General features: G+C 38.3%; 1 protein-coding gene across 1 annotated transcript in view; it reads right to left on the bottom strand.

Moving 5' to 3' along the window:
• Window positions 1-187: 187 nt before the first annotated feature.
• TFCP2 (transcription factor CP2) overlaps window positions 188-11,883 on the bottom strand; it is a 43,971-nt gene continuing 32,275 nt past the window's right edge. The window contains exons 13-16 of the mRNA XM_015821166.1: window positions 6,862-6,965; window positions 6,195-6,337; window positions 2,725-2,776; window positions 188-2,485 (exon numbers count right to left, since the gene is read on the bottom strand). Coding sequence (XP_015676652.1) covers window positions 2,448-2,485; window positions 2,725-2,776; window positions 6,195-6,337; window positions 6,862-6,965 — 337 coding nt within the window. The 3' untranslated portion in view covers window positions 188-2,447. The remainder of the gene's footprint in view (window positions 2,486-2,724; window positions 2,777-6,194; window positions 6,338-6,861; window positions 6,966-11,883) is intronic.

The raw sequence follows: 11,883 nt of genomic DNA, 5'->3' as shown, positions 1-11,883 counted from the left end.
CCCTGACCTGTACACTACACTGGGTCTCATTCTCATACACAATCTATTTTCCCCCAATAGAACACTTAAATACAATTTCAGTCTACTGTGCAGCTTCTTTTTTTTTACTGGTCTGCAATTATCCACAATTTAAATAAAAGTTTCCACAACAGAATTCAAAATAAAGAATTCCACAGCCATGTTTTATAGCTCATTGTTTCATTCAATGGTTTACTGAAAACAAAAACACATGACAAATCATTACAGTTCCAGGAAGAATGACAAACACTCTCATACATGCTCTTAGGATAAAAAAAAATATCCCGAAGTGATTCAACACAGTTTGAGAAAGGAAGAAAAAATAAGCTGTCATTTATGTATTGTATGTACTGCTTGACAGGCTGAGTATGAAGGATGATGGTTGATTCAAAAATCATGTCAATTTGATTCTAGTTTTACAGCTTGATATAAAAAGGATTGAGACACAGTTTCCTATGACCTCTGAAGTGGGAAACTTTGGCTTAAGATGCAAAGCTATTTCCTCTGAAGTTGGATACACTATGGAGAAAAGGAAAGACAATAACAAGTGACCAGATTTGCTCGTGTTCTAATAAGCGACATTTTACTGTACTGAAATCAGAAAGCCAAGTTGTTGTCTTATGAACACATACCATAGAACTAGGAACACTACAAGCCTTGTCATAGTGCAAGACATTTCCTCAAAGACTGATCTGGGGACTCTATCAATCAACTCTTAACCCTGCGATCACTATGTCTATGCACACAATCCATTATTAGGAATAATGAAAGTCTGTAGGTCACCATTAATTGAGCTTCATCACTATATCCAGTCTGCTCAAGCATCCTGATGGATCACATGAGTTTCAGGTACAGAGTTAAAGCAAACAATATCCTAATTAAGGTTGGTGACCATTCTGGGAGATGGAACAGGGAGTATGTCATAATATAAATAAGAGCTTCAAAGGCAATCTGAAAAAGCTGATATTTTTTTTATCAATGCATCAGGTATGAACTCTTAGATTCTACTTAAAAACGGTAAAGCTCTACTGTATAAGATCTTTTTAAAGTGTATTTCTCCTCTTAACCCAATAGGTTTTTTTTTTATGAAACTCATTTAAAGTGAAAAACTTCTCAAATAGTCTGATATCCCTAGGAAACAGATACCTTGGTTTCCATTTAATAAAATGCAAGTCCTTTTCTCAAACTCTCAGCTTTAGGTTAATGTCAGCCTATATCAGCTTCTTGGCCTTTGTTCACTGATTAGGAAGAAAACCTAGCTTAGGCAAGAGCATGTTACCCTCTGGAATATGAAACTGCAGCTTGCAGAGATTTCTCATTTTGCTAGGGGCACTGGAAAGGTCACGGAGAATCTGGCGTTGTTCCTTAGACTTGCTGTCCACTTATAATTTGAGGACATTATTTCCTGTAGCTAAAATAGTTTCCCCTTCTTTCCCTCCAAGACTCAAAAAATGCATTCGTTTCAAAATGTGGAGACCTTTTTAGTAAGAGACTGGTTGCTGCCCTGGAAACAAAGATTCAGGGACTTTATCACCACGGAGTAGTCAAAGCTTTTCAAAAAGCATTATAAAATTCTTGCTTTTGAACCTACTCTTGGACAGTGAATTCCTGTAGGATTTCATTCCAAAGTCTGCATCAGTTCAACATCTCACATAAATCATTCCAATATTTTCTTGCTGTTTTTAACACGGTCTTTTCTCTCTTCCTTGGGAGTTCTTTAAGTAAACAGAAGAACGCCCTGGATACTGATTTCATCATTTCTTTTTTTTTTTCTGCCTCTGAACCCTCTTTAACAAGAGTGTTAGGTGAGGGCCCAAGTAGACTGTGTTCATAAACTCAACGGCTTTCTCCTAACTTGTACTGGTACAAGAAATCATTCACATAGTTATGTATAAGAGCACCTTTTGATACACAGATTTTTGTATCTCAAACAAATTCTGAAAAAGTCAGAACTTGAGTGTTTTTTCAATCCAAAAAACAGGAGTGTTTTTTTCAATCCAGGCTTGTCATAATCAATGAAGTGGTATAGACCTTCCAAGAGTTTCCCTAGAAAGGACACACAATTCCTGGGGTGCCCAGATATCCATCACAACAACAAGGTTTAGTCTATTGAAGTACTAGGGTTGTTGTTTGCAGACAGCCTCACACAACTCTCTTTGTATTACATATAATTACAAAGTTTCCATCACTGGATAGTCTGGCAATTTTAATTAGCAAACAAGTGTACTAATATCACTGAGCTAGAAATAAGCAGCTCTGTGCTTGTGACTGGTATCTACTTCAAGCCAGTAGTGGTATATTCCACATTGTTCACCTAATAGGCGACAACAAGTTGTGGTAGCAAAATGGGTCTGTGCTGGTGGTCCAGTTGCCAAACTTGACAATGAAGCTGTATATGCGGAGCAGATGCAAGAAGATCGAGTCCTTATCTATTTTAAGATGATGTGGTAGCTATCATTGGTTTCAGCTGCAAAGGAAGCACATCATCAGACCCTGGATGAACACGAGTAGAATCCCATTATTATTCCTCACCCACCTCCCATCTGAAAGACAGAAGCTTACACATAGTACACTAATCTCCATGCAATACTGATTTGGTTTGGGTTTATGGGGAAGAGGAGGGGGGAGAATAGGATTTGTACGTTTTTTCAGAAAAAAATAAAAAACAGAGTAACATGCATGACTATGCACTGAATAAATGAGTACCTTTCATTGTGTCCAAGACGAAACACGATTCATCTTGAAAGTTCTGTATCATCTAAAATAGGAATAAAAAGAGCTTGGAGAAATCAAGCCACTATTCATTGTGTCCATCTTAAGCAGCACATATTGTATATTAATGTACTTTGTCAATAGCTAATAAACATTCATCATCCCTTATAGATGAAATATAAGGAAAGGCATGCTCTCTACATGGGGCTCCCCTTGAGGAGCACCCGGAGGCTCCAGCTGGTCCAAAATGCGGCTGCGCGGGCGGTGTTGGGGGGGACTCGACGTTCCCACGTGACGCCGCTGCTGCGCGAGCTGCATTGGCTGCCTGTGGCCTTCCGGGTGCGCTTCAAGGTGCTGACTATCATCTTTAAAGCGCTCCATGGCATCGGNCCCCAGAGATCAGGGTTATCCCTGATCTCCCTTCCTTTCGCCGCGCCCTCAAGACTTGGTTATTCCAGCTTGCAGGACTGGCCTAGGGTAATTTTTAGAGGGGTTTTAATCAATATTTTAAATTGGACAATCTTTAATATTTCTTTTAATTAATTTTAAACCTGTATTGTTATTTATGTATTTTAATTGATTGTCAGCCGCCCTGAGTCCTACGAGGAGAAGGGCGGGATATAAATCTAAATAATAAATAAATAAAATAAATAAGTATGTACCCAGAACTACACGCTGACCCTTTTGGCAAAACAGGTTGGTTATCTCCAAGGCAGGAAAACTCCCATCTACCAATCATCTTAATTTCCACTCTCTAAAGTTCAAGGGGTGTTTTTTTTTAGAGATGATCTGGATTTTGCTAAATTGGCTACATTTTCCTTTAGATTATTTATAATTATTTCTGGGATGATTTAGGATTCCAAACCAATCTGGCTTCTTATATGTGCTGTGACTTTCCTCTGATTAAGTTAAAGCACAAAAAAAACCAGAGGACTACAAAGCTGTAAGCTTTTAAATTCTAATCCTATTCTGAAGATACAGTGAAAACTGTCTAATGGTAAAACATTGGGAAAAAAGCATTGACTTAAAAAAGTGAAAAGCTACAAAAACAGAATAAATGGAAGCATGCAATGATTAGGCAGGGAAGTATGTTTCTTGGACCAAGAAATCAGCACTGTGTAAAATATCTGTTGATATTACAATGTGTTTTTACTAGATGCAAGAAACTACAGAACATGGAAAAATGGCTTTTTTTTCCAAGTTAAACTTCTAAATATTGTCCATACTTCTTTAATTCTTAACAGTCATTAAACCAGGAAAAAGGCTTTTATTGTACTGAGCAAGCAGCGACTCACAAAAATTGTAATTATTTGTAAAATGCTGATCTCTGGATCCATGCCTAAATGCTGTAGATCTGCATAATACAGTACATGCATACCTAATTATCAGTTAGCAAACATGTGAAGATACATAATTTTAAAAGTTTGTGTTTTCTACACAGTAGATATTCTAGCCTGATGGACTGCAGGTTCTAATAAAAAAGACAATGTAGATCTTGCAAGCCTAGGTAGAATCGAGAATGAAAACTCAGAACATGCTTAATCCATACATCTCTGGAAGTGTTTGCATTACAGTATTCCAAATTCCCTTAAAAATTAGGGAAATATTAGTACAAAAATCCAATAAATAAGAGAAAATAAAAATGTACATGAATTTTTAATACGGATTTTTAAAAACCAAATGTATGAAGAAGAAACTCTTGAGATTCCTCAGACAGAAAGCGATATAAAGGACCGACTTACCATCAACAATTGGGTCCGGCCATTCCATTGCTAAGCAATGCAGCCTTAAAGTGAGAGATCATTTGACCACACTGGATTTACAACATCAAGTGTGACATCACATGACCATGACTCGTGACTTCCTACTGGCTTTCTACTGACCAGAAGCCAGCTGTGAAGGTTGCAAATCGTGATCACCTGACTATGGTTGCCAGTTACCAAGTGCCCGAGTTGTAATCATGTGACTGCAGGGACGTTGCAGTGGCTGCAAGTTCAAGGACAGGTCATACTTCTCCTTTTTCAGCACCATTGTTAAGTTCACATGGTTGCTAAACAAGCAGTTGGTAAGAGAGGACCACCTGTACACGGTCAACGTTTTAAAAAGCACATGCTCTATAATGGTCAGTTTTATTTTTCAATCTAACTTAATCAGATAGATGGCTTAGATTCAGGTACTATTTTCCTCAATAGTAGAAAAACCAGGAGAATCAACGGACACATGAACAGTAGACTCCAAATCAACTAACTGAAATTCTAATCTAACCCTTTCAGGAGGGTCCTTGAAATTCAGCTCAAGAGCTGAATCCATGTATTTGACTAATACCAAAGTTTGCTTAAGAAAGCCGCCTTTTTAATAATACAAAATGCTGAGCCACAGGTAATTCTGTGGACACCAATGTGTATCTCAGATATCTCTTTTACTGTCCCACTAGTCTCTTCAGTGTACCTGACTTGGTTTTTTTAAAAAGACTTGTGTGTTTTTTTAAAAAAAATTAAGTAAGAGGCTAGCATGTTGCACAGCTCCTCAGATCCATATGACCCATCTGACTCTGCTGTCATTTAGAGGGGTCTTAAAAATCTGGGATTTCCTAGAGGGTCTGCAGAAGATAATTTGTACAAATATGATTCTTGCCGCGCAATATTGGAAAAATGAAGAAATACCATCAGAGGAAGAAATAATTAAAAAAAAAACTAGAATGTGCGGAAATGGACAGACTTACTATGAGGTTGAAAAAAAAAGAAGAAAGAAATTACTATCAGACTTGGGACTTATTTTATCAATGGCTGGAGAAAAGAATAAAGGATTAGGAATTAAAATTGTATTAGTGAATGATAAACTCAGAAAACACGTTGTTGAATAAGTACTATTGAATTGTATGGAAAAAATTAATAAAAATTTTACACAAAAAAAGACGATTTGTGAACTTGCTATAATATTATGTATTTTGAGTTTTGTCTTTCCCGGTCTCGCTGATTATCCCGATTTTTTTAAATTCTCTTTGTAAGCCTACATGGATCACTTTCAGGGCCGTCTTAGAAACTGAAATGAATGATTTTTTTTCATAGCTTTGAATATCATATCTGTTCAAGGCAATGCCTTTAGATCTCACAAACATCTTATTGAGATCATAGAGAGGATTCTGGTAGACTAGCTGGCCTTCTAATAAACAAGTGTTTGTGAATGGCTATCATGTGAGTTGTTTAGTGAATAGACACGTTTTTCATGATATCAATTTTATTAAGTGTGCCCATCATGTGATGTCAAGAATACAAACAACATTGTACCCTACTGCAATTTATAATCTGGCAAATGAAGAAAATTGTCCATTTCTTTTTTATAAGAAATCAGAGTGAGCCTGCAAGTATTTATTATTGTTATTATTGTCGTTGTTAAATTATTATTATTAAATGTTAAATTCCTAAACCTCTACAAATCACTTCAGACTATCATTTTACTCTTACCTCATCACTGATGAGTACATGTATCCCTGTAGGTCCTTGTTTGTAGATTTGGCTGATTTGTTGAGCGGAAATGCTGAAGAGTTGGGCTATTTTTTCTGTCAGCTCTACAGCAGTCAATTCTTCTAAGTAGATTGCATGGTAAACTGCAAAATCAATGAGAATGAAAAAGGACCTTAACTAGGATTGGATGGGGGTGGGGCAGAAAGTGCTTTTAAAAAAGCAAATAGCAGTACTGTCTTCTTTTTATTTATCGTTTTTGTCAGATTCCACAACAGGTTTTACTATAATCTTATTCTATTATTCAAAATAAATGTACACATTCCCTGACAAATAAAAAACTGTTTGGATATATGCCATCACTTTCAACAGGCATTGCAAACTCTATGATATACGGAAGCTAGAAAATTGTCATCAGATCTATATAATAGCAGTGATATTTTAAAGGTGGTGGCTCATATTAGAATCAAGCAGATGAATAGAAGTGGGAAATTTAGGAGCAGCAAAATCAAAAATGAACTACAACTAAAACTACAACACTGATTACTGGTGTGTCTTATACCATCATTCCCAACACCAAAGGGCCAACATCTCCTTGAAGAGATGATCCCATTACAAAATACTATCATTCCATCTGCTACCTAGAATGCAGTCTTCCCAATGTCCTTACCAAAAAAAGTACCATTGGCTGCATCCCCATCTTCGTGTTTCTGCTGATCTCTCAACTGTTGTGACTCTTGACAAACATAGATGGTCAACCTTGGCCTTACCATCCTATGGAGAAAAGAAGACATGAGCTCTCCAGGATCACTAGGAATAAGAGTAATGAATGAAAGGGAGAAAAATGTGTCACCACTTGACTATTTATTTAGCTGCATTTGGACCTCATCTTTCACAAAAACACTTCAGATTAAATAATATTGTTAGTTAACTGCCAAAAGTTTAATAAGATATCATTAAAAACCATTAACACCAATGGCAACAAAGGAAATAACATGAAGCACTCCACATTCCTTACAAGCATTCATTCATGCCCAGTGAAAGATCAGTAAGATTGGCACCAAGTAAAAGGGAGGCACAACTGCTGTGACAGCTTTTTGTTGATCATCACAATTTGTCTAGTTCATACATTACAAAAATAAGATACAATACTCTTCCTAGGATTATTTTGTGTTTAGGATGCTGGTAAGAAAACTGAAAATGTAAATACATAAAAAAGGTTTAGGCAAAATCAACAGATAATTTCCGACTATATTTCCCTGTCTGCTCTCTTGCCTTTTGTTTGCAGAATTTATCTATAGAGGATGTTCAAAGTTCATGGGAAACCAGAAAGATAAATATTAATTTTTATTGTATTACATATGAGCACTTACACATGTTTAGCTTAGAAGATGAAATGGTCGTAATTTCTTTGCTTATCAGTAATACTAAAGCTGGAAGTATATTTTGTACTTAGACATTTTTCACTGTGGCTCTCTAAACAAACCATAAAAAGCAGAGTTTCCACATTACACTAAGCCAAAACCATAGAAATCACATTATGGCTTAGTTCAATCTGTAAGTCTAGCCAGGTTTTTTTGCTCAGTAAACCATGATGTAAAAGAAATCTTGATTCAGTCTTATATGCAAATGAAGTCATGCAGTCACTCAGCAGACTCAGGTCAAGCTTTAGCATCTTGAATTATTTTGGAATAAATATTGGCCAAAGAAAGCTGAACGAATCGCTGTGGGCACTCCCTCCCTCATATAAACATTGCATGTGTGAGGGCCTTTTCTGTTCTATGCAGAAACATTTACCATAATGCTGAGATACATAGAAGAACTCACAACACTAGTATTACCCCAGATATATACAAAGTATTTGCGTTATAATAGCTCCAAGCACCCCAGAATGCAAGCAGTGGGATTATGTACATCAAAATTGGTAACTATAGTGGCATTTTTCCTCATTCTGCCTCATCTTAGACCAGGGGTCTTCAAACTTGGCCCTTTTATGACTTGTGGACTTCAACTCCCAGAATTCCTCAGCCAGCGTGCCTGGCTGAGGAATTCTGGGAGTTGAAGTCCACAAGTCATAAAAGGGCCAAGTTTGAAGACCCGTCTTAGAATCACGTTTGCAAATCATGCAGAGTAGCATGTTTATTTCCACTTGGTTGAAGCTCAACTGAGCTGCACTATTTACCATCACATTCTGCTAAATTCAGTGAAGAGAAATAGAAGTAAACAGGGAGAGGCTGGGGGGGGGGAACCCCAAGAAATGTAAAGAAAAAGGAGGAATGCCGAACTGTGATGCAGAAAGATTGGTAGTGCTTACAGAGTACTTCTGTTGAGCAGAAAGTAAAAGAAGGGAAAATATTGTACGCAGATGAAACAGAGGAGAAGGAAACAGAACTGCAAATCTTCAGCATAGATAGGAGACATGCATTTTATGAAGTAAAAGGAAAAATAAAATAAAATAATAAACTAGATATATACTATGGAGAACAAAGAAAAAAGGAAGTTAACAAGATACAAAACTTTTTATAACATAAAAAAGGTTGCCAAAAATGACTGCGTTTTTAACACAGTGATGCAAACTCTTGGGTTAAGTACTGTATAAAGCCGGCCCTCAAGAGTGATTTAAACTGTATGGAAGGTGCTGTTAATAAGCTGCTCCTTTGCTGTGTTTATATAGTGAAGTATTTCAATACAAGCAGTCTTTGCTTATTTTTTTTTTTTTAAAAAAGCTGCCAAAGCAGCACCCATTTGAAGTTACGATGGTGCTGAACGAGGAAATAGAAGACTGGTCTTCGAAGGTGTGGCTGTTGCAGCATCCTTGCAGTCACATGATCACCATCCAAGGCCTTCATTGCCAGCTTCTGACAAGCAAAATTAATGGGGAAGCTGACAGGAATTGGCGAACGGTGGCCACTACATAAAGTCATGCCTATCAATCACGTGAGATTTGCCTGACAAAAACAGCCAGAGCTGCTGTCCTAAGCTGGCACAGCCAAATGAAGTTGCAGTTTACAACTGTTATCGCTTAATGACAGTTGCCTAACTCAATTACCACCCTTAAGTGAGGACTACCTCTGTGTATTATTTATGTTGCTCAGGGTCACTGGTGGAAAAACAATTCAGAAATAACTGCAATCCCCAATTTGTATTGTGACGTCAATGTTAATCTTGGAAAGCTTGTGCCATAATTTTTTGATAGATGAGAGAAGATTTAATACTGATTCAACTTCTGTAAATAAGGCATCTAGAATTAATGCCTTTTTAAAATGTGCCTGACAAGTTTTTGTTTGCATGCCAAAGCAGAACACTAATTTCCATTTCATAAGTGAGGAAATAGAAGCACACACAGAGAAGCAAGTAGCCAGCAGCATTTGTCCTTTCTTTTTTAACCAGAAGTGTATTAAAATGATATATGAAATTCAACCTGACTTATCGAAGCCTTTGCTCTACAACTGAATCCACGAACCTTTCTCAAGCAGAATAAAAGTGAAGAGTATCTTTGAGGAGCATGTGGCAATCATAGCCAAAGGTGGCCTTTGCACAACTTACCGTCTGCCAATTGCACCTATTCCTAAATCAGGGAGGCTCTACTCATACTCATATCTTGGTGACCTCCCAAATGAACTACTGCAATACACTTTATATGGAGCTGCCCTTGAAGAGCCATCCAGAAGATACAGCTGGCAGAGAATGTAGCTATGCAGCCCCTCCCCCTCCCCAATCTAGGAAAGGCTGCAACTAATGCAGATGAAGCTTTGCAAAGACCTTCCTGGCCACAGCTGCCATCTGTTCATTGAACAGGAGGCGTGAGCCTAAGAAGACCCTTAAGTTGCACACCACCTTTGAATGAGGAAATGCCACTCCATCCAAGGTCAGAGGTGAAATATCCCAGATTCAGGGAGCCCAGACACCTGTAGCCACTTTGTTTTGGTAGGACTGATTTTGGAGTTTTTCCCCATCCAAACCTACACAAACTCCAGGTAGTGGGACAGAACTTCAACAGCTTCACTTGGCTGGATCAGGGTTGAAACATGTAATTGGGTATCACCAGCATACTGATCCTGAACCGAAAACTGGCAGATGACTTCACCCAGAGGATCCATGTACAGTATATGGTGAAAAGAAGGGAGAGATAATAGAAACCTACAATATCCAATACAGGAGGGGCCTAGGAAATGTCTCCCCCAACTACCTAATATTGACTGGAACCAGCTCTGGAGAAAGGAAGAGAACTATGTTACAGTGGTGCCAATTCCCAATCCACGGAGCAAATTCAGGATACGTAGTCAACGGTAGTGAAGCTGTCAAGAGATCAAGGAGCACAAGGATGGATGCATGCATACCACCCCAGCTCCACCACAGGTTATCTACAAGCCTGACTAGATCTATCTCAGTACTAAATCCCAGCCTGAAACCTGACTGAAACAGGACTAGATAATCTATTTCCTCTAGGATTCACAGCAGCTACAAACCAACCAATCTTCTGAACAACTATCCACAGAAAGGAAGATTGGAGACTGGTTGATAGTTATTGAAGATGGACAGCCTCTTGAGGACGGGATGCAACACAGCCTTTTTTAAGGTTGAGGACCCCAGTCTTTTCTCAAAAAGGCTGACAGTATTTTCAAATCAAGGAGGGACTTGGATCCAGTAAATAGATGGCCAAGCTGATAACAGATTGTCCTGTCCACTTCCTCAGGAGTCAGCTGCTCAAACTCATCCTATTGTACATTTTATGGTGTTAAAATCATAAGTCAAGAATCAAGAAGTTGAGATAGATGGCCATATACAATGAATGAATGAATGAATGAATGGATGGATGGATGGATGGATGAACGAATGAATGAACTCTCCACCTGTTCCAAAAAGAAGCCTCAAGAAGCTAATTCCCTCCTTCATTTGGAAGTTTTTTTTATTAGCTGCCTTTAGATGCTTTTGTGGCCAGTCATGCAGCAGTACTTATTTTTCTGCAACCTCCTTTCACTTCCATTTATATAACAAAAACAATTGTGACAGCATCATGAAAGACGTACTGTACGTAGAGTGGCGACTGCAAGTCTGTTGCCAGATTTAAAGAAGGCTGCGCTACATGATGTGGTCAGAGGTCTCCATGTTTTCTTGCTCACATTGGACTACTTTATAAGTCAGATTTATCTGCCCCCTTACTTTATCACAGCAGTGGGCAATACCTACTTTCTCTGCACCTTTTTTTTACCTTCCCCAAACGTCCACACTGTGTTCTTGACTGCATCCTTCACCTTCAATTTCTTGTCTCTTCTCCATTTCCCCTCCCCAGTATTTTTCCTTTCCTTCACATGCTTTGCACACATTCCCTGAATAGCAAGGGCAGTGAGCTTTCTAATGCGGAAGCAAGCAGTTCATCAATCCAGTGAAAAGCATATACATGGGGAGGGGGAGCATGCGGTTCTCTTTTTTTGGAGCACTTGTTGCATGAAACCAAAGAGTCTACACAGCAATCCCCCACCCCCACTTTAGCCAGTCCTATCTGAACAATCAGAACTGGTACATTAACTTAGTGGTATGGTGTGATATTAGGAAAACATTTTTGCCAGAAGGTGCTATTCACCTGGGAACATCTGTTTTTTTCTTCACCTGAAGGACAACTAACAACCCAAGAAACTGCAGAGTATTAAAGTCTGCTCTAGCTACACCTCAAACATGGCTGGCAGGGAAT

Source organism: Protobothrops mucrosquamatus, unplaced genomic scaffold (assembly GCF_001527695.2).
Source record: "Protobothrops mucrosquamatus isolate PMUCROS unplaced genomic scaffold, P.Mucros_1.0 scaffold1265, whole genome shotgun sequence".
NCBI classification, from domain to species: Eukaryota; Metazoa; Chordata; class Lepidosauria; order Squamata; family Viperidae; genus Protobothrops; species Protobothrops mucrosquamatus.
This window is presented reverse-complemented; position numbering and strand designations above follow the sequence as displayed.